This window comes from Gymnoscopelus microlampas (assembly GCF_963454915.1).
Source record: "Gymnoscopelus microlampas genome assembly, chromosome: 22".
NCBI classification, from domain to species: domain Eukaryota; kingdom Metazoa; phylum Chordata; class Actinopteri; order Myctophiformes; family Myctophidae; genus Gymnoscopelus; species Gymnoscopelus microlampas.
In genome coordinates, this window is record NC_139959.1 from 16,865,824 (window position 1) to 16,889,061 (window position 23,238).

Here is a 23,238-nt window from a genome sequence, read left to right on the forward strand (position 1 = left end):
GCAGGCCAATTTTTGCAAAACAAATACACATTATCTCTATAGCCATGTGATCATGACGGATCTGTCTGATTTTTTATATTCCATTCTGATTGTTAAGAATGGCCTTTAGTTCGCAGGAGTGGTCCGTTTTGAACAAAATTTCTCGTCCGATTGCCATGAAACTTCACATTGGACTGTTAAAGCGCCACCAGGAGGCCGATTGTCTTGTCATGTCATCAAGACGCACCGTCCGATTTGTCATATTTCATCCTGATTGGCTAAGATTTACTTTTACTACCTGGCCTGGCAGAGACCTGTGCTCCGAGGACCACATTTTTCCATTTGGTCCTGAAATAAAGTGTTAAATGTATGAAGAATCAATTTGATCAGTCACAAATCAATGAATTTATGTAGTAACTGTGAGTTAACATTAGGCCTATATGATCTTGAAGCGTGTGAACTAATCACATATGGCATAAAGTCATAGTAATGTGTTAATGGTGAGCAACGACATCATGAGCCTAACAGTAACAACTTGCAATGGGCCTGGTCTTCAAGATATGCATGAAAACAGGGATACCCATTGTCAGGATCTGTCTGTGTTTTAGTTTGTAGTGACATGGCTTCCTGTTCTGTGGTGTTTTTAGGTTTTACCTTACTGTTGTGGAACAGTCACACTTTTGTGGATTACAGTACAAATGTAATGACAATCACATTCACAATCACTTAATTCTGAAGTGCACTCTGCGGCCGCACTGAGGCACTTAAAACGTTGGAAAAAAAACTACACCCAACGTTTGCTTCATATGCTCTAGCCTTTGATTGTCTTTCAATAAAACCATATTTGATAGACATAAGTATCACCTATGTTACTGATTGTAGAGAATATTAAATTATTGTAATCTGTTCTATATTTCCTGCGCAATGGATTGATTAATGAAGATGAATAGACTATCATCTTATATAAACACAATTGACACAAGGAATTGACACTCTCACTTCTGCTGATTATATGAAAATTAGAATCATCACAGACATTCGCTGAGAATTAGGAGAGAGGGAGCGTCTGAATGTTGTGCCGTTGTGCGCCCGGCCCGCCTCTCGACAGTGCAGTCCAGTGCAGGCGCGCTCTACCAAACAAATTTGGCATAGCGGTTGGTTTTAGAAACCGCTATGCGCTTTCCCAAACGTGTGTGAGCAAGATAGCAATTTTAGGGATAATGTAACAACACGCCCACGGCCACACCTCCAGGCGCAAATAATGGAGTCGGCATGATGTATAGTGGGTAGTGCGGCTGTAAGATATACCGTTTAGGGACAGTGCCAGCTGCCTTGTGCGAAATTCACGGGTAGTGGGTAGTGAGTGGGTAGTGTGAAGGGGTAAGGCACCGGCCAAGATAGGGCCCAGTGTATAAAATAAAGCATTCAACCAATCAATCAAAAAACGTTTATTTCTATTTTTTATTATAGAATGTAGGCTAATCATATTAAATAAGGTGACACGTTTTTCATTGATGTTCTTTATTATTTATTTATTTTATTCTTGGGATCCACATTCATCACTTTGTAATACCTTTGATTCACGTGGTTTTAAAAACAGCTGCTGTGCTGGTCTTGTTGACACTAGGGGACTTTGTTGACCTACTGGGTTAGTCCAGAGATTCAACCTCATGCACCCTGCCCCTTCTGTGCAAGAGAATCCCATGCTGACGTCACGGACGAGGTCTGTACTTAATTAAACCCATATTGAGAAAGTCTATAAATCCATCCCCCGGCCCCCTTCCCTTCCCTCTTCCCTTCACCCAGTTGTGTGTTGGACGTTGGTCGAAGAGCACTCATCTAGAAGGACATAAGTAAAAATTTAACCAGCAACCATAATAACAGAAACCTTTTTTGGTGGAGAAAAGCACACCGCCAGCAGCACTATGGCCGGACTGAAGGTAATCAATCAGTATGTTTTCTTTGTTTGCGTCCTTCAAACCTTTTTTCTGTAGCCTGCTCATTTCATGAAGAATAGCCTAACTTGGCTGCACGGTGCATGACAATGCAAAAGTATGTATAGCCTGTGCTTTGTAATATGTTAAAAGTTTATCAACTCTGTACGAGTTGAAGTTGTTATTGTACATGTTGTTCGCATAGCAGTGGATAATCATCATTTGACAGTGGCATGCTGGCTTGCTGAGGGGTGTTCCCTAACAGACCAATCACAGTGCAGTATTCAGCAGCTGCCCAGATGTGGTCGGCTGCCTTGAAAAGTTTGTACACTGGTAGTTCAGAACTTCAGTAGGTAGGCAGTGGTGGAAAGTAACTAAATGTATGTACATTTACTTAAGTACTGTATTTAAGTACAGGTTTGAGGTACTTTTACTTTACTGGAGTAGGCTTTTTCCAATTTTGTATACTTTTACTTTTACTCCACTACAATTATTTGAAAACTTTAGTTACTTGTTACTTTGTAGATTTTGATTATTATTACAAAACATACATTAACCACTTCAGCCTTATATACATTTTGGCCATTTGAAAATAGCAGATCTACAAGCTCACAATGCGTCGCATCGCAACGCATTGTGAGCTTGTAGATCTGCTATCTTTTTATACATTTGAAAACTTGTGAATGGGACATTCTGTGAGTACTTTCTACTTTTGGTACTTTAAGTACATTTTGATAACAATCCTTTTGTACTTTTACTCAAGTACATTTTGAATATGGGACTTCTACTTGTATCAGAGTATATCTACATTGCAGTATTGATACTTTTACTTAAGTAAAACATTTGAGTACCTTTTCCACCACTGACACTGGTAGTTCAAACTGCAAATGCATTTAAGAGATTCAATTATTATTATGTGTGGTCGGTTACTGTTTATGTCTCTTTGTACACATTATACAGTTCAGAGTCCCCTGGCCTTGGTGTGGCATTATGGGACTTTGTATTATGATGATTATGATATTATATATGTTTTTGTCGAATAGCCTATAATCAATATGAAATGGAACAGGAGAGGATTATGTGTAGCCTACCCTATTTGATTTATCAACAGGTTTACGCATGTCCGGTATAGGCTATAGTACAACAGGACAGCACACAGTCTGTGCTTTTTGCAGAGCAGGAATGACTCAGCAACATGTATTTGGTTTGTGCATGGGCCAGTGTGTTGGTGTTCAGTCATACAGAGGGGAGGGCAACATATCAGTGCAAGTCCACTGACTGACAATTTTGTAGAATAGCATAATAATAATTGTACCTTAACTGAGATTCCAGTTGCACCAAAGGTTTTTTGGGCAGAAAAAACATTTCCCACATAATGCCATTTGCAAAAATGCAATCAGCCCATTCCCAGGGTCAGGTTCTCTCTCTTTTTATTGAATAAAATGTAATTTTGTCCAATCTGTATGGTAGAGTATGTTAATCCAGTATAATTTATACAATTGGGGTGGTTGTATTTTGTCTCCCTGCTCTTCTATTGAAACATTTAGATTGTGTCAAAGGTCATGTCTCACCTAGACACAGGATCTGACACAAATTTTGCACATTATTTATAATTTAAAGTTAAATACATCAACATCTTCTCTGTATTTCAGTACATAAGTGGTTTTGGGAACGAGTTCTCATCTGAAGATCCTCGCTGTCCGGGTTCACTACCTGAAGGACAGGTAACTCTCTCTGCTAGTCTGCATCTCTCTGTCTGTCTGTCTGTCTGTCTGTCTGTCTGTCTGTCTGTCTGTCTGTCTGTACCCCAAACCCCAAAAAGTCTTTAAAAAAATAGCCGATCTACAAACTCACAGCTTGTAGATCGTCTATTTGTGAAAGATTTTGACATAATTTTACTGTCACTTTTGGTGTAGTTTGATGCCAACACTGTTCAAGTAACATTTTTAATACAGGACTTTAATAACAGAGTATTTCTACATTGTGGTATTAATACTTTTACTAAAGTAAAAAATCTGACTAATTCTTCAAAATCAACACTGCTTTCCTTTCGTCTCTTTCACGTACCCACGAGTGCATGTACACATTAGCAAATTCACAACGCTCAATTGGTTTGTTAATTTGTATCATCTTGCCCTTCATTTCATCACCAGTGAATTACATTAAACACTAATTGATTAACAAAACAGCCACATAGAAGTAAGCTGTGACAGAGCAAACTGACTCAAACGGACTGTTTCTACATAGATCTGTGGTTAACCACTTAAATAGCTACAATATAGTATGATGTTAAAGGAATAGTTCACCCAAAACATTACTTATTTTCTGTCAATTACACACCCTATGAAGCCTTGAATTCATGGAGATTTTTTTGTTTTTGTCGCATTCCTAAGCCAATAACGTTATTACCGGCGGTCTCTCTGGTAGGAGACTCAAAGAGACTCCTTACCGGATACATTCGCATTTTTCTGCCAATAATCAATTTATTGGCTTAGGAATGCGACAAAAATCTCCATGAATTCAAGGCTTCGTGGGGTGTGGATTTGATAGAAAATAAGTATTTTTTTGGTTGAACTACTCCTTTACACCATGTAAAAAGGTCATACTACATCAGGGTTCCCCAATAGGTGGCCCGCGGGCCATTTGTGGCCCACAAGGGGCAACTGTCCGGCCCGCACCAACCCCTGTGTGATATGGAATGTGAGTTTACCATAATCACAGTAATCCTTAATCATATTCCATCATATTCAAGGGCTTTTGGAGAGAAATGACACAGACTCCAGTCACTTTTAGAGCACTGCAGAGGTGTGTACAGTATGTGCGTGCGTGCATGCGTGCAGGTGATGCTCGTTGACGCTCGTTAATTTCATACTGGAAGATAATTGTGGTTTGACTGGGCTGAAACTTTATCTCAGTAAATGACATGGAACTCCATATTTGGGCATGGCTGACATCATAGTGACAACATGAGCATTGAATCAGCTCAGCTTAAAACCAGACTGCACAGTGTGAATGACACACATGGAGAGAGACATTGAGGAGGCCTTCATCACCAACAAGAGGAACTATTAGCAGAGATCATACACTTGATATTCAGCTGGTAATTGCCCTATAACCAATCCTGGATCGTAAGGTCACAGATCATTAATTACATTCTTGGACCATTACAGCCCATGCATAGCAGCAGCTTTGACCATGAACCAACCGTTCCTGACAACGAGCCAGCAGCAGGGAAACTCAGAAGAAGAAAGACCTTACAGTAGTCAACAGTCTACCAAGACTTCAACGCAATCGGAAGTAAAGAGACGTCATCTGACACAGGAAAGAAAACCCACATCTGTAAACAATGTGACAAGAGTTTCAGTCACTTAAAGGGAAACTTCACCGATTTTGATAAAAAATCCTATTTGTATGAGGTCTAGGACCCATAAACATGATCCTGGTGTGTTTTTTGTGTTGTGTCTGTGTTTTTAGATTTTTTTATCCGTGAGATGATCCACACGCCTCAAATGACGCGGCTGGATCAGCTCACCTTATGTCCGCACTACATGACGTCTCAGTGAGACCAAACCCACGCACCCCAGGGGGTGTTTCCCAAAGAGTGGGACCAGCCTTCTTTTTTTCCCTTCCTCCTCAGTTGTACAATGGCGTCGGTAAACACTCAGTGGAGATTCTCCACTGAAGACACGCTAACACAACAGATATTTATTTGAACCATAAAACACAGAAGAGCAGCTCCACTGCAGAGGAATTCAACAGGCTGCGTGCTGAAATAATGCTGGACAGTCAGTGGACACATTGTATGGATTACTTTAGAGTAAGTATGATTGCTGTAAACATTATGCCAACTTGACATAATAATCCAACGTGTAATTGTACTTGATTGCTTTAATGTTAGAGATTAATAAAGTTAGGGTAGTGTATATGTGTAGGTAACTTCTGATCTTGTTTACATTGTACCGTACCGTTCCAATAGCTAGCCAAATGCTAAGCTAAACCACTTGTGTGACAAGCCTAATTTATGCTTTGTCTCTCGTCAGATTTCAAATATAAAGTGCTTATGCCATGGCGACAGATGTTACAATTTGAATCGGGTGGGTGTAAGTACCCGTATCTGTCGTATTGTTAAATAAAAAAGCATTTTTATCCGATCGGTGGCCATTTTCTCATTGATATATAATGTATGTAAAGTGCAATACACCTCCCCACCGATAGGGTCGGCATAATAAATGGCCGCCGATCGGATTAAAATGCTTTTTTATTCAATAATACGGAAGATACTGGTACTTAGACCCACCCGATTCAAATTGTAACATCCGTGGTCATGGGATAAGCACTTTATATTTGAAATCTGAACGTTTATGTAGATGTACGGATTGTACATGTAGAAAGTGCAAACACCAGGTTGAAGCGCCGCCATGACAGTCATGTGTCACGGCTATTTCGTCCATAGACTCGCCGGGCGGGTCCCGAAAATAGCAGATCTACAAGCTCACAACGCGTCAGACTCGACACTTTGTGAGCTTGTGGGTCTGCTATTTTCGGCTCACATGCAATATTAGTATAAATTAGGCTTCACCTCGGATGATATCTAATCTACAAGTCTAATTATCTAATGTGTTATTTTCAACAGGACAGAATGGAGGAACTGCTGATGAAGAAAGACCTCGGACTCACCTTATGAGATAGTCATATTCATATATATTCTTTTTCTAAATAAAACGGTTACATTTATACCCTGCTTGCTGTACTCATTGTTCATGGTACATTTTACATTGCATTCATAATGACAAAATGTATGACCCACAATTCTATAATGGTTATTTTGAACCATTACATGATATATTAGTATTTACTTCTACATATGATCATCATCATCACGGTCTCAGTTGAACAAAAAAAACAACGATTAGGCTGTGTATGACAAGGTATTTGAACATTAGCATGTCATCTATTCTAAAGTAATGCCCATCATGTTTTCTATAAGTTTAGCCCAAAGAATATAACTGGAAATGATAGTGAAACATTATGCTCTCAGAAATAAGGAATCACACATGACATGAGTATGAAACGTTTTGTTTTATTATTATATTGTTGACTATGCCTCATCGCCATGGATGTCCCGAGTCCCAGATGGACGTCACCTGCACCGGACTGTCTTCATGGTGGGAACTGGGAAGGAATGTTGAACACACGTTTAGTGCTACTCTGCTAATTTACACATGATATATTTAGTTTGCTAAAAGATGCAATCAATACAGAACACAATACAACAGCAGCAAAGATTGAATATTTTCACCTGGCTGGCGCAGTAGTGCCACTGTTGAGACGATGATGATGGGGATTGGGGACTGTTATATCCTTCTGTATATATAGCTAACTTGCAATGTGTACTGGTCCAACTGTGTACTGGTTCAACAAGAGGCAGATTTCACATGGTCCAAGAAAGAACATGGCTTCATGTCGTGTTCTGTGATCCAAATTGGGTAAATAAAAATGTAAACGAAGTCGGAATGGAACATTCATGAAGTCTATTCAGTGTTGCCATCTTGTTGATGTGACTATTTTCTAAGAAATCTTGAGGAAAAAAAGCGCTAAATGTATGGAATATTTTTGAAACATTTTAACAACACAAATCTGAGGTCCCTGGCAGAAATTATAATTTCAGATGAGGGTCCGTGGACAAGTACACAATTATTTTATTTATGTATTTAAAAACAAGCCCAAAAAAACGTCACCCACAACTACCAATATTTACAAAGTCCCAGAGTCGCTTATAATAAGCAGACATGGCAACACTGGTCAGTGGTCAATGTGTATGTGTTGATGACAACATCAACATGTGTTGATGTTGTTGTAGTGAGAACTGGGAGGGGAAGTTACATTGTAGACCACACCCCCACGCAGCCTCCCCTCCCACAATGAAGGGCAGTGCCCCAAAGCATTATGGTCATTGTAGTAATGCAGCAGTCCAGTCAAACCCCAGTAAAACACACAGACTTCTATATTTTTCTGGCCATAGGGTGCAAATTTCAAAATTTTCTACTGTTATCTACTACAAATATTATTAACATTTAGTGACTGTAAGTTCTTCCAGGGGTGAAGTGCTCCTTTAAGTCGACTGAAGACACACCAGCGTGTCCACACTGGAGAAAAACCTTTCTATTGTAAACAGTGTGACAAGAGTTTTGGTCATTTAGGTGACCTGAAGAGACACCAGCGTATTCACACTGGAGAAAAACCTTTCTACTGTAAACAGTGTAAGAAGAGTTTCAGTCGGTTAAATCACCTGAAAAGACACCAGCGTGTCCACACAGGAGAAAAACCATTCAGCTGTAAACAGTGTGACAGGAGTTTCACTGAGTTAGGTTCTCTGAACAAACACCAGCGTACTCACACGGGAGAAAAGGATTTCTATTGTAAGCAGTGTGACAAGAGTTTCAGTCAGTTGGGTAGCCTGAAGAGACACCAGCGTATCCACACTGGAGAAAAACCTTTCCGCTGTTACCAGTGTGACAAGAGCTTCAATCAAGTAGATGTCCTGAAAAGTCACCAGCGTATCCACACGGGAGAAAAACCTTTCTATTGTAAACAGTGTGACAGGAGTTTTGGTCATTTAGGTGACCTGAAGAGACACCAGCGTATTCACACTGGAGAAAAACCTTTCTACTGTAAACAGTGTAAGAAGAGTTTCAGTCAGTTAAATCACCTGAAAAGACACAAGTGTGTCCACACAGTGGACTTGGGTGTTGGAAGTGCATCATTGCTCCATCATTTTAACCGTTAGTATTAACACATTGAGTGCCAAACACGTAGATCTACGTGTTTGCAAATACACCCGTCGAGTATTTTTGCGGTTGTCGCTGTTGAGGGATTTTGCCTGTCAATCATCGCCTCTATACTCCACGGGGAGGAGGCGGGATTAATGGACTTTGACAACAAAGTCCACGGGCCAATCACAGCACTTTTCTGAGCCTAATTATTCAGAAAACCACAGAAAATCCACTGAATGTTCAAAGTTCAGTTTTTAGCGGCGCTAGCCGCTCTATACCTTTAGGTATAGAGCGGATATTAGCCCTCTATACCTGGCTTTTGCGTCAACGTTCTGATTGGTCAGGCTCGCCAAGGTTCTGATTGGTCAGGTCCGTCAACGTTCTGATTGGTCAGGCCCGTCAAGGTTCTGATTGGTCAGGCCCGTCAAGGTTCTGATTTGTCAGGCAAGGGCACTATTCATGACATCACTATGATGTCAAGGTTTATTTTTTATATCCTCATGTTTTTTTGGTATATATTTTTATTTTCTCATGTTTTTTTTTGTATATATTTTTATTTTCTCATGCTTTTCCCCCTTCTTTTTTTGTATGTATTTTTAACGGCGATGGTCCTGCTCTATACCTGGCTTTTCCGCCAACGTTCTGATTGGTCAGGCCCGTCAACGTTCTTATTGGTCAGGCAAGGGAACTATTCATGACATCAATATTATATCATGAATACAAAATTAGATGGTTTATATAAACTGTAAAAGTCCGGAACATAAACACTCTGGGTACGGCTTATAAATTGTATAGATTATTTCATAACACATACATATCTTTCTGGTACCACATTTATACACACGCACACACAACGTTTATTTTTTAGATACCCACTCTATCAGCTATGACAGATCAGTTTTTGCCACTTATCTTGGAATGCATTTGGTGATTCGCTTCCAATGGCACTATTTAGTGCCACTGGAAGCCTTGAAATAAATGTACAGAGATTTAATATTGTTTCTCTAGTAGAAACACATATCTATGACAAAATATATCAAAGGCGCCGCTACCTTCACACAGGTGTGATTTTTTTGGGTGTAACTGAGGTCAGAAAACCTAAATTAAAAAAACGAATCCTGGGGCTAAATTATGAGTACCACAACCAATAATGATTATGATAATAATGGTTGTAAGAGCAGCAACAACGCCGCCCCCAAGCCCCAATCTGTTTGCAGGTTGTGTGGCCCTCTGCTTGGTACCCTAGACATAATGTGGCCCTTGGGGAAAACTAATTGGGGAACCCTGTACTACATGTTAAACCAGGTAAAAAGATCATACTATAGTATGACGTTAGACCATGTGAAAAGGTCATACTATAGCATAATGTTAAACCATGTAAAAAGTCAATACTATAGTACGATGTTAAACCATGTACAAAGGTCATACCCATATTCTTAGTAAAGCAGACCTGAGTTGCAACTGGTACGCTCTTGTTTGACTCTACACCAAATCTCTTCGGCAAAAATAGCAGATCTAGAAGTGAGCTTGTAGATCGTCTATTATAGCGTTGAGGTGCGCACACGGTTTATGTGTCCAATGGACTTGTATCCCTACATTCTGTCTAAAGTCTTGTACTTTACTGTGTCCCCGCAGAACAATCCTCAGGTGTGTCCCTATGGCCTCTACGCTGAGCAGCTCTCTGGCTCCGCCTTCACCTGCCCACGGCCAGCCAATAAGAGGAGGTAATGTGAACCATCTCTGTCTGTCATTGTGATTAGACCAAGCCCCCAGGACCGCGGGGATTATTGAAGCAAGCCTGAATTAGTGGCCAAATCTGGTATTGCAATAAACAACACTACAAAACTGTAGTGTGCATGCTTCCAAATTGTGACACCCTAGTGCGCCTGCTCTATTGACGCCAACATTGGTGTCAATCCTGGAAGGAGAGTGTACTTCCGGGGGAGTATGCGCTGGGTGAGCAACTTTCATTGAAATTAATAGGTGGGGCGGGGCTGTCCGTACTCTAGGTTTTATTATAACTCTATGGATTAGACTGGATTAAACACGATTAACACATTTTATCACAAATACAACACGGTGTTCCCCAGAATAAGCATTATTCCTTCTCTTGCAATCTTTGGGATTTTCGTTCTGTTAACAATTTCAGTTGGCCCTGGACAATTCTGTAGCAGCAAGATGGCTATTATTATTATTTTTGGGGCGGTGTAACCGCCCCCTATAAGTGAGTTTTGGACACTGACCAATCCTGCACCGTGATTGGCCAATAGTCTACAACGCAGTCTACAACCCTAACCCTTCCACAGTCAATGCAAATCTATACTTTTGCAAAGTCAGCCAATCACATTACAGCTAGTGTCATCACCACTAGCTGTAATGTGATTGGCTGACTTTTCAAATTCAGGACTGTGATTGGCTAGCGAAACATATGACACATGTGCAGCCCTATGAATAGCAGTATTCACTTAAAAAAAAGTTATTTGTCCTTTTTTTTAAGTGAGTCATGTTGTGATGACCACACACCGCCCACTTCACACTGGGTGTGATTTTTTTTTCCAGTTAGTTATTTTAATTCATGTTTTACATGACGTTCATCTCGTACGTGTTATTGTTTTTTGGGGGGGGTTTTGTGTCCAGCTGGTTCTATCGCATCCTGCCCTCTGCCAAACACAAGCCTTTCACCTCAGTGCCCTGCGGAGACTTAACGGAGAACTGGAATGAAGTGGAGCCTGATCCTAACCAGGTACTTGGATGAATGGATGGGTGAGTGGATGGATGGATGGATGGATGGGACAGAAACATATGCACATACGTTGATCTTGCATCATGTGTCATTGTGTTCCGTGGTACTATGTAAGTGGTGGATAAGCATGCATACATCACACCTTGTTGTTCTTACAGTTTGCACTCAGGGACCTACCAAGTGCAATGTCTATAAATATCTAATAGGTGCCATAGTTAATATGTACAACATCTGTGCAATGCCATTGTTATGTTTCTAACTGGTTTGATTGATTGAATACTATTGAATATTATTAGCAGTTTGCAAACAACGCACACAGTCTGATGATAATACAGAACATATCTTGTCTCAGCCCAGCTTACAGTTCCAATACTGTTCACTGTTCATATTGCTCACACCTGGCCTGACCCCTATGCTCCTTCTAAACTATATAATGTTACAAGTGTCTTGGCAGCAATGCAGAAACCTTTTTGTGAACGTACTTGGTCAATTAAATCGATTCAGTCTGGTTGTGTACTGCCACCACAACAAGGTCCTGTCCTTGTTAAATAACATGATTATGTGATTCCTGTCATATAGATGCGGTGGCTGCCATTCACCATCCCTAAATCCTCTGAGAAGAAAGTGGACTTTGTGTCTGTAAGTGTCACAGTTACAGAAGTAGTTATAAATGTTGTCGTTGCAAATTTGTTGATTGAGACTCTTTGTCTGCATGTCTCAGGGACTGCGCACTGTCTGTGGTGCTGGGGACAGCAAATCTCGCAATGGCATTGGCATTCATGTGTACACTTGCAACACTTCCATGGTTGACAGGTCTGTGTTCACTAAGTGTGTGCCTGTGTGTACCTGTGTGTTTTTGGCTGTAGGACCCCATGGTTCTGATGTTGCGTCCCCTGATTATCACACATTCTTTGTCTTCACAGGTGTTTCAATAACTCCGATGGAGACTTCCTCATTGGTCAGTCCAACAATGAGGATTTTTTTTTTACCTCTACAAAGACTTACAAACTTATATTTTGTGATGATGGTATTGCTCAAAGCCTCTCTCTCTCTCTCTCTGTCCCCCATCCAGTACCCCAGAAAGGTGAGATCCTGATTACCACCGAGTTTGGAAAGATGCTGGTTGAGCCCAACGAGATCTGTGTCATCCAGGTGATTTCTGTTTTCCACTGTCTGTGTGAAGAGAAATCTAATATTGTAGCCTGAGCAATGGAGCAAGCGTGATCCACTGTGCCAACCTACAGTTAAAGAGTATTGATATTGATACAAGGGAACAGGAGACCTCATCTCATCTGTGCCTCCTCTTATATGTGTGTTTTAGCAAGGGATGCGGTTCAGTGTCAATGTGTTTGGAGAGACCAGAGGCTACATACTGGAGGTGTACGGGGCCCATTTTGAACTCCCAGACCTGGGACCCATAGGTATGTGTGTTTATGTAAAGTAATGTGCATGGATACACATCAGTATGTGTATGACATGATGTGTCTGTATGTATGATGTATGTGGGTGTGAATGATCTGACAAATCCATTCTTCCATGTCTTTCCTTCGGTCTTTTGTGAAGATCCACTGTCTCCTATATTGCCGTGTACCTTGATCCACACAGCTGGTTTATTTGATTGTACTTTATTTCATTTGACCACTTGATGATAGTCATGTGTGTGTGTATATGAAGGCCTATGAGTTGGTGTGTAATTTTTGCAGGAGCCAATGGCCTGGCCAATCCACGGGACTTCCAGTGTCCAGTTGCATGGTATGAAGATCGTGAAGTGGCCACAGGTTACACCATCATCAACAAGTACCAGGGAAAGCTCTTTGCCTGCCAACAGGTGGTCTGCTAATTATTCACTTTATTTATGAGTGTTTGAATATGTGAATGTAAAAAAAAAACTGCACTCTCTGTTGATACATCTTGAAATATTAACCACTTAAACCATATAAGTATACTTAGGGCTCTATACTTGGTCCACTCCTTTTTTTTTGCCTTCTACACCAAATCTTTTCTTTTTGAGATTGTAGATCTGATATTTTCGCCAAATGTTCACCCCAGAATAGGGACATGTTGATGTGGATGTGGATAAGTGCAGCATGCAAACGGACGTGTATTGTCCGTAAACCTTCATCAGCCTCCATTTGCTCTCTATTACAATTAACAATTTTAGGCATTTAGCAGACACTCTTAAGTGACTTTCAATAAGCAAGGTAAACACATACATCATACATACATCAAATGCAGAGAGACAGTGTAGTGCCTCAGTAAACCTAGCATTGGTCTCTATCAAAAACCTAATCTGTACATTGAAACTATAGGATACCAGGGAAACAACAAACCTAGCATCTGATTAAATAACCTGCTATCTAAATGTTAACATTGGGGTCAGGAAAAACAAGCCTAAGTAACAAAAACATGAGAACAAATGACCACGGTAAGTCTGCATGGACGCCATAACTAGGTCAAACTGCTACAGGCCAACGCATTGTGACCTGATTGTCCACTTCCCTGAGGAGATTTGGTGTAGAGGGAAAAAGGAGGGGGCCAAGGGTGGGACACTGGTCAACTAAGTATATAGCGTTCAAAATACCTTGTAGGCAATTATGCAACCAAAGTCCCTTCTGAAGGGTTCTCATTACCTGCATTTATTTTTGCAATTTGAGGTCCATGTTAGGCATGTACTGTAACAGCTGGGCTTAATGTACACTGTACTTGCGTTTAGCAATATCTTAGTCCTTTCATGTAGTTAATTTGTTGTACCTCACACCCATCGTCCTAGTTGACTCATTTTCTCAGTCGTGTGTTTCAGCACATCCCACACTTATGACATTTGTGGGCCATTATCATAAAGACCGCAGCACTACTAGCGGGAGACCGTGTCCGTCCACGTGAGGCCTATTAGCCTAACAGTTGTTGTCGATGATTTAACGTGAAATCGTTAGCCGTTTTTCCATTCAGCATGCCTTCCGCCTCGGTTCCCTCATATGGCTTAATCACTCATAATTAGTTAACGCATCTCCGAGTTACAGACAGCGTACCTGCATAGCTTTGCATAGTCAAATAAAAAAACCTTGCCCGAATTAAACATTAATCTCGGCATGTTTCACTCAGAGAATGATTTCCCCCTGAAACGTCCTGTCGGGCGTGTAATTGACTCGCCTCATAATGTATGACAGGGACAGGGGGGGTTTGTGTGTGTGTGTGTGTGTGTGTGTGTGTGTGTGTGTGTGTGTGCGTGCGTGCGTGCGTGCGTGCATGTGTGTGCACGTGTGTGGAGAGGGGGGGGACAATGTCCTTATATACTGCAGGGAAAGACAACATCAACACAAGGGTGGGGTATCGCCTTTGTTAGCACAACAAATCTCCCTGCTCTATCCTTCTCAGTCTCTACCTGTATGTTCTGTCTTTCCGTGGAGATTGTGGTGGTGGTGGTGGTGGTGGTGGTGGTGGGGGGGGGGGGGGGGGGGGTAGCAGCTGCACCTGACCCTCTCCACCTGGAGTTCACCAGAGCCTGGAGGAGGCTGGAAGCAACTTGAAAGAACTGTGTAGAAGCAGTGGTGGAAAAAGTACTCACATTTTCTACTTAAGTAAAAGTCAATATTGCAATGTAGAAATACTCTGTTACAAGTAAAAGTTGTGAGCTTGAAGATCTGCTATTTTCAAATGGCCGAAATGTATATAGGGCTGAAGTCGGTAATGTATGTTTGTAATAATATGTAATAATAATCAAAATTGAAGTTTTCAAATAATTGTAGTGGAGTAAAAATATAATATTTGCCTCTGAGATGTAGTGGAGTAGAATGAAAAGTATTGACATTTGGAAATACTCCAGTAAAGTAAAGTACAGTACTTGAGTAAATGTACTTAGTTACTTTCCACCACTGTGTAGAAGGGGTAGGGGGGTCTGTTCAGAGGGGAGGAAGCTGCTGCTGTCATATCCTGCTGTTTGGCTCCCCCACAGTGCAGTGAAATTGCTCAAATTAACTTATTATTTGCTTGACTGGACCAATATGTTTGTGTTTTGTATGTCCGTGTGTGTGCAAGTGTTTCCTCTCTCCCCATCTCTCCGTTTATTTTAATCGAGTGTTACTGGAGTTCTTACAACTGAAATGTCCCAACATTACCTGCCTTGGGGTCCACAAAGCCCGCTCAATGTTTAAGACAAGTTAATTGCGTGTGTGTGTGTGTGTGTGTGTGTGTGTGTGTGTGTGTGTGTGTGTGTGTGTGTGTGTGTGTGTGTGTGTGCGTGCGCATGCTTTTGTAAGTGTATATTACTATACATAATGGTTGTGATTGTATACTCATATGTGGGGGTATGCTACAGAAGTGTACAGTATGTCTCTGCACATGTATCACATGTATAGGTGTAATTGTGAGCTTTTATCATGAGTGTATATTAGTTGTGAAGAGTGTGTGTGCTTGTGTGGGTCACACCGAAGGTAGCTCAAGTTGTAATGAATTATATCGATTTTACAGCTGCCATTGAATGTCTCTTTGAAAGTGCCATTATCGGAACAGAGAAGCTATATAAAATTGCTGTGGTTTTAACAATTGAGATGAAGAAATATCTCTGTCGCCCACTGTGGCTGCCCCTCACTCCCCTCACCCCCGCTCCGCTGTGTGAGTCATAACGCCCCGAAGTTTGGGAAAGTTTGATTGTAAAGCCAATTACCCCATAATACCTGAAGCCTGGTATCTTGAAGAATGAGGGGTATGAGAGATTTCAAAAGCAAGCACACCCTATTTCAAAAATACAATCCTTATCATTATCATCAGCATTCTCTCTCTCGCTCCCTGTGTCATGAAGTGCTTGTTCTGGGAATTCAAGATTACAAAGACATAATTCGTTGTTTCTTTGCCCCCCCTCGCACCTGAACAACTCAATTTGTGTCCTTTTGTGTTTGTGCTGTCTGGTAGACGTTTGTGATTTGTGTTCGTTTTGTTTGTATAGGATTTCTCTCCCTTCAACGTGGTGGCCTGGCATGGAAACTACACACCGTACAAATACAACCTGGATAACTTCATGGTCATCAATTGTGTGGCCTTCGACCATGCGGTGAGTCACTGTATTCAGAAATACATCAACATGCCATCACTGTCGGGTGGAAACCTTGTATGATCAAAAACGTTACTTTTCAGGATATGGAGAAAAAAAAAACCTATTCCGATGGATCAAATGTAGTTATGTGCAGTATAGTTACAAGCTTGTGTTAATACTTTTCATTGGTTACCCAGTTTTCATTTGTTAAACCCTATATACCAGGGTCCCCCAGGGCTCTATATTAAATACCATAGTATTTCTATTCTCTTTGCCAAAGATAGCCAGTCTATGAGCTCACACGCGGTAGGGTTCAAGTGGTTAAATATTTATGGAACACATAGACAGATTTAACCACTTTCAACCTGGCGTCCATATTTTGGGCATATCATTATAGGCAAAAAACTGTTTTCTGAACTTGTAGATCAGCTATTTTCACTACTTTTGCATGAAACAACAAAGAATGATTGTTAATTTATTCTATTTTCTTTGTTGTCAATACAACAAAGAAGAAACTGTCTGACAGTGATGATTCAGACTTGAATCAATACACAGGAATATCCTACACGTCAGGAATAAGAGTGACTGGACATTTTCTTCGGAATTAACTTAAATGTGAATTGATGACAGAATTCAGCTATAGACAAACCACTCTACATTGACCTGTGATTCACCTGCAGGACCCGTCTATCTTCACCGTGCTGACAGCCAAGTCCACTCGCCCAGGTGTGGCCATCGCTGACTTTGTCATCTTCCCGCCTCGCTGGGGTGTGACGAACAACACCTTCCGTCCACCATACTATCACCGTAAGACCACAATGTCTCATATCATATGCACGCATGCACACACACACACACACACACACACGTTGGTGATTGATTGCAAAATGTATGTCCACCTATCGGTGGCCCATACACTATAAGCATATCCCTAATCCATGTAGCTTGTAACCCCGAATTGTTTTTTTTAGGTTAAGGCCCTTGGACACAACTGCATTTTGCCTCTAAGCAATGTTAAGTTGAGTAGACCTGGTCTAACGTGTAGTGTTGTTTTACCTCCCCCTGTTGGTGCTTTAGGGAACTGCATGAGTGAATTCATGGGTCTGATCAAGGGCCACTACGAGGCCAAAGAAGAGGGCTTCCAGCCCGGAGGAGGCAGCCTCCACAGCATCATGACCCCACACGGCCCTGACGGAGAATGCTTCGAGAAGAACAGCACCGCCGACCTCCAACCAGAGAGAGTGGCCGAGGGAACCATGGTAACGACAATGTCTTATGAGAAAAGTTGTAGGGGTCGGGTGCAACAGTTAATCAAACCAATCTATTAAATAGACTATTCGAAAAAAGAATATCTTGATAAATTGATTTTCAAAACTAGTGAAAATGGCACATCCACAAGCTAACAATGCATCACATTGTAGATCAGCTATTTTTATGTTTTTGCCTGACACTGTTGTACGACAAAGTATAAAATAGGGATTAAGTGGTTAATCAAACTTTAGTTGTTTATAAGAAATATTTGAATAATAATTTTATTGTTGACAAAAGAAATAAATATATATATGGCCTGCACACAGCTAAATATGCTCCCAATGTTTATCGCAAGCTCAGTCCAACTTTTCCATCTTGTCTGGACCTGATAACTTTGTTGTACAACCGTGTTGCTCACTGGAAATAGCTTTCTTTGGGTTGAAAATCCACAAAAGCTTGTTTTGACATAAATGAGTATTCAACAAACATTTTCCCCATTTCTTTCCCCAGGCCTTCATGTTTGAGTCGTCGTTCAGTATGGCCGTGACCAAATGGGGTCTAGAAACCTGCCAGAGACTGGACAAGAGCTACTACCAGTGCTGGGAGACACTTCGCAGTCACTTTAATCCCAACAAAAAGTAAATGGACATACAAGCTGTCCTATATATAGATAGTTAACACATACAGTATAGCATTAACAATAAATAGTCTCATACATGTGTTGTGTTATGCTAAAATTTCATATTAACTTCATCAACTTTCATGCAATGAAATATCTTGTGTCCTGAATTTGACTTCCTGTGTTTCATTTGGTGAAAGGAGAAAAATAAACTGATGACCTTTTGAGTTAATTACATCAAATCCAAATTATCACAGATGGAGTGTTTTAACAATGTTTACAAGTCCAATAAAGCCACTCTTAGTTTTCAACAACATACGATTTTATTAATTTAACAGTAATTACACAACTCTGACATTATCAGAATATAATAGTCCTTCTACAGAGATTGGAGCTCAGTATGCCATCTGGAACTTGCGCTCGAGGGTCCCGGCTTTGATCTTCTCATCTCTGTTATCCTGTAGACATAGGAGCAGAATGGGGGGGGGGGGTCAGTGCTGTTGCTGTGGCAACAAAATCACCTAAACCCTCTTCACCTTCCAGACATTTCCCCACTGCATGTTTTATGAATGAGCATTTTATGATTCGCTTGCTGCCTATTTTCTCTAAGAGTGAACGTGATAGCCTAGCAGTATAACAATTGCAGCTGGGTCTCGCTGACATTTCTCTTGGGTGATTATTTAGATGGAAACCTCTGAATAGAGGCAAGTGGTGCCTCAAATGAAACCATCACTTCTAGCATGAATAGAACAGTAGAATTGTAAAGAACAGGGTGTACCATCCTGTTACAGCCATGTACTAGTGTTATTAGTATGTCATAAAACAGATTGTTCCATTGGCTTGATTGAGACCTATTCTAAAATGCTTGTAAACATTCACATTGACCGTATGAATCATTGCATGAATCATCGACATCTTTTTTCATTTACAATATTCACTGTACTGTTCTGTACTGTTCTTCCTATGGCAAAGTAAGAGGATCACTCCTTTTCGTAAGTGCAAGGTTTTATAAACCACTTCAAACAAGGTAACGCAACGCGTAGCATTCGGTACCTTCCGTGTATTCGCACAGCAACTATCTTGTTTGTGCAACCAACAATTACTTTTTTGTAGAATTCTTTCTAGCAGTGAAATTGTTTATTATTAAAACGGTTTTAACTGGGATATGTCTATGATTTTCATGTTGCCATATATAGTAACACATTTATGAAAGTAATAAGCCAAGCGAAGCAGCGCCTCATATCTCCCCATAGCTGTTCTAGAATCCACAGTAAACCACTGCCTCTTGTGCCTTATTTCTTTAATAGTATCTGTATACTGATAACAGTACTGTACCACACTTCATCTAAAAAGTCACTAATGAGGATAGTCTTTAAGGGTACAATGCAAGGGTTAATCAATCTAATCGATAAGTTAATAAAATAATAATCTATATTTTGGGCATGTCATTATTGGCAAAGATAGTAATAAATATGTTTGCACAAGACTGTTATGCGGCAAAGACTTCACGAAGTATAAAACAAGGCCTAGGTAGATCGATTATTTTACAAAACGCACTTCTCGGTTATTTGATTAATTGAAAACGTAATCGATAGAATAATCGCTAAGAAAATTGATAGTTGCATTGTAATTAACAAGAAGTTTCAAAGAGAAAGGATAGTCCGCATAGACAGCTTATGCTCCGAGTAGCAAAGATAACGTTTCGAACAACATGGTCTTTTTGTACTGCACCCGTGGCATCGACCTATTTGGAAGTGCATGACATTTAATTTTTAATCAATTAATGAGAAGTTCCAACCACTGAACGAGCCCTGAGGTATCAAGCTAACATAATGCAGTGCATCTGGTCTCGTACCCTGTCGGTCTTGAAGGTGTAGTAGAGAACAAAAAGAGGGACAATGCCAAAGAGCGCGCCCAGCAGAGACGTCTTGTTTGTGGGTCTGAAGTGCGGGTAGGGGTTGGTCCGTGCGTACACCCAACGGGTCAGGGCAGGGTCTTCCTGCACAGACAAGCAGCACATTGACCAATTAACCAGGTGAGAATAACCACAGGCGACAAATGGGGGGCATGTGAGAGATGCAGCGACGTTCAACATACTGCTGTGTGTACATACAGTAGATAATTAACAAATATGTATTTATTTCTAAGGGTGAGTAATTAGGAATGGGTAATGTTGTATGCGCTATTCCAGTGGTTCTCAAAGGAAAATAGATAATATCTATTTTCTAATGTATAAAGTATCAATACTGCAATGTAGAAATACAAGTCCGCAATTCAAAATATTTACCTCTGAGATGCAGTGGAGTAGAGGTAAAAGAATAGATGATTTGAAATATTCCAGTAAAGTAAAAAATACCATAAAATTCTACTAAGTACAGTACTTGAGTAAATGTACTTCGTTACTTTACACCACTACATTTCGGCCATGAAAATAGCCAATCTACAAGCTCACAATGCGTCACATCGCAATGCATTGTGAGCTTGTAGATCTGCTATTTTCAAAAGGTTTTTATACATTTGAAAACTTGTGAAATGGGACATTCCGCATAATGAGTACTTTCTACTTTTGGTACTTCAAGTACATTTTGATAACAATACTTTTGTACTTTTACTCAAGTAAATTTTGAATTCCAGACTTTTACTTAACAGTAACCAATAACAGAGTTTTTCTACATTGAAATATTAATACTTTTTTCCACCGCTGCCAAAATGGAAGCACACACAATTAATGTGATGATTACCTTCAGCTGTGTTTACCTGTCAGACTCAGAAATGAATGTCTGCTGTGAAAGTGGACTGGTCTGACTGCGAGAGACTGTATTTTTCACCTTATGAATGAATTCCAAGTTCAGCTAATAAGGTGAGCAAAGAAGCGTTTCGTACCCGCATTCAGATGCAATACCACTGACACGTTTTAAATAAGAACTATAATATGTTTGGTCATGTGTTGTTGTATGCGGCTAGCACTAGCAGCATCATGAAGGGGGCTCTGACATTGCTAGCTAGCTAGCCTTGATACAAGACTGTCATATTATACGAGACTTGGATGATCTTCAAAATAGTGTTTGCCGTTTCTCCCTTTTTGGCCCGTACATCTACATAAATGTTCAGATTTCAAATATAAAGTGTTGCCTCATGGCCACGGATGTTGCAATTATGTACGGGCCCTCAGAAGTACCTGCATCTTCCGTATTGTTCATTAAAAAGCATTTTAATCCGATCGATGGCCATTTTCTCATAGTTATTATGTATCAGAGTGCAATACACCTCTCAACCAATAGGGTCGCGTAGTTGAAGGCATATGGAGGAAATGCAGAGAAAATAGCCACCGATCGGATTAAAATGCTATTTTAATGAACAATACGGAAGATACGGGTACTTCTGAGGGGACGTACATCATTTTAACATCCGTGGCCATGAGGTAAGCACTTTATATCTGAAATCTGAACGTTTTATCAGATGTGCGGGCCAAAAAGAGAGAAAGTGCAAACACTATGTTGAAGTTCATCCATGACTGATAGTCATGCATCGGGGCTCTGACATTGCTAGCTAGCATCATGCTAACGTGTAGCTACACTTACAATCAGCTCTTTCCTGTGCGGGTTGTTGAGCTGCAGCTGGTACTGTCTCTTCAGATTGGCCCTCAGGGCCGCTCTCTCCTCTTCGGCACGTCGCAGGTCCGGCGACAGGTTAAAATACTCGTTGGGGTCCAACGTTTTTGGCCGAGTGGCCAAGGGCGCCTCTCGGTAGTCCGCCATGTTTGTTTGTGTGATGATATTGGCGACCGACTCCTCGACTTGAGCAGCAGTGTTGCCAGATTGTGCGAGAGAAATGAGGAACCAGGTTTAGGAAAACCAGCCCAAAAGAAGCAACAGTGGTTGTCAACCTGTGGGGTCCCCAGATGACAGTCAAGTCAAGAAAGAAAGAAAGGGGATAGAAAGTAAGAAAAAGACCATTACTGCATCTAAAGTAATCATCAAACTATTCTATAAAAATTGGTCAAACATTGGCCAAATTGTCAAATAATATAAGAAATAGGAAACATTAATTTCTTTTTAGCAGATCTACTAACTCACAACGCCTCGCAACTGCTATTTTCATAATATTTATCTGGGAACCAAGTCAAACTTAGTCTCGCATAGCCAGACCCCACAGAAAATGAAAAACAGCGACCTCTACTGTTTCTGATTTTGTCTGTGGGGTCTGGCAGGAGGCAAATGGAAGACCAGTGCGCAGGGAAACCGGGGTTTGTGTCTGCCTTCAGCGCATCACTTCCGGTTGGTGCGACTACGTTTTCATTCCCACTAACAATATTTCTACACGGAACACTAACACCACTTCTCCCAGAGAACATGGATGGTTTTGGTTATAAGCCCACTTGTTTCTATGATGAAAGAGTCATTTAAAATGTGAATATCTTTCCGTGGTTTTGTCCGCTCCGAGGACGCTATTGCTGAATTAGTTTCGGCTAGTTTCGAGGGGGGAAGGGTGGATGGACACGTGAATCCCGCCCACTACATTTGATTGGGTAAAGCGCGGCCTGCTTCCTGATCTGAAGGCACGCCCACTTGTAGCCAATGCGCACACGTTATGACGAACCTCTCCGACAGATTCCACCGCAGGGCAGAATCTGTTCTTGAGAGATTAAGTCAAACTAAAATTGAATCCCTCAACTCTTGCATTCCAGTGCTTATCTGTACCCATGCAGTTCAAATATGATTATTTTGGGGGGTCGCGGCCTGAAAAGGTTGAAAACCACTGAACTAGGGCACTAGGCCATGAGCACTTAAACCTATGTGTATGCATTGAAAATAGCCGATATACAAGCTCACAACGCGTCGTGATGCAACGTGTTGCTTGTAGATCGACTATTTTCAAAAAATCTTGAAATAAAATGTGGAATATTTGTA

The 23,238-nt window shown here is 40.8% G+C and overlaps 2 protein-coding genes across 2 annotated transcripts; one reads left to right on the forward strand and one right to left on the reverse strand.

Annotated features, from left to right (window-relative positions):
• The first annotated feature begins 1,780 nt into the window (after positions 1-1,780).
• hgd (homogentisate 1,2-dioxygenase) lies at positions 1,781-18,500 on the forward strand. The gene is made up of 14 exons (XM_084048264.1): positions 1,781-1,919; positions 3,566-3,637; positions 10,322-10,410; positions 11,324-11,429; positions 12,009-12,068; positions 12,151-12,242; positions 12,353-12,387; positions 12,502-12,581; positions 12,751-12,850; positions 13,133-13,257; positions 16,372-16,476; positions 17,139-17,265; positions 17,536-17,717; positions 18,220-18,500. Exons 1-14 carry the CDS (start codon positions 1,905-1,907, stop codon positions 18,349-18,351), a joined length of 1,320 nt encoding a protein of 439 aa, XP_083904390.1. The 5' UTR covers positions 1,781-1,904; the 3' UTR covers positions 18,352-18,500.
• A 132-nt stretch (positions 18,501-18,632) lies between these two features.
• On the reverse strand, positions 18,633-22,091 carry ndufb4 (NADH:ubiquinone oxidoreductase subunit B4). Its single transcript, XM_084048266.1, has 3 exons — positions 21,910-22,091; positions 20,184-20,327; positions 18,633-18,786 (listed from the first exon to the last, which is right to left on the reverse strand). Exons 1-3 carry the CDS (start codon positions 22,084-22,086, stop codon positions 18,724-18,726), a joined length of 384 nt encoding a protein of 127 aa, XP_083904392.1. The 5' UTR covers positions 22,087-22,091; the 3' UTR covers positions 18,633-18,723.
• Positions 22,092-23,238: the final 1,147 nt, after the last annotated feature.

What these genes read in the sequence shown, in the direction of transcription:
- ndufb4 (XM_084048266.1), bottom strand. Translation starts at nt 22,086, where the DNA reads ATGGCGGACTACCGAGAGGCGCCCTTGGCCACTCGGCCAAAAACGTTG. An exon ending in CGCACAGGAAAGAGCTGATT is followed by an intron (nt 20,328 to 21,909) that starts GTAAGTGTAGCT and finishes TTGTCTGTGCAG; the next exon opens with GAAGACCCTGCCCTGACCCG. An exon ending in ACACCTTCAAGACCGACAGG is followed by an intron (nt 18,787 to 20,183) that starts GTACGAGACCAG and finishes CTATGTCTACAG; the next exon opens with GATAACAGAGATGAGAAGAT.
- hgd (XM_084048264.1), top strand. An exon ending in GTTCACTACCTGAAGGACAG is followed by an intron (nt 3,638 to 10,321) that starts GTAACTCTCTCT and finishes GTGTCCCCGCAG; the next exon opens with AACAATCCTCAGGTGTGTCC. An exon ending in CCCAGACCTGGGACCCATAG is followed by an intron (nt 12,851 to 13,132) that starts GTATGTGTGTTT and finishes TAATTTTTGCAG; the next exon opens with GAGCCAATGGCCTGGCCAAT.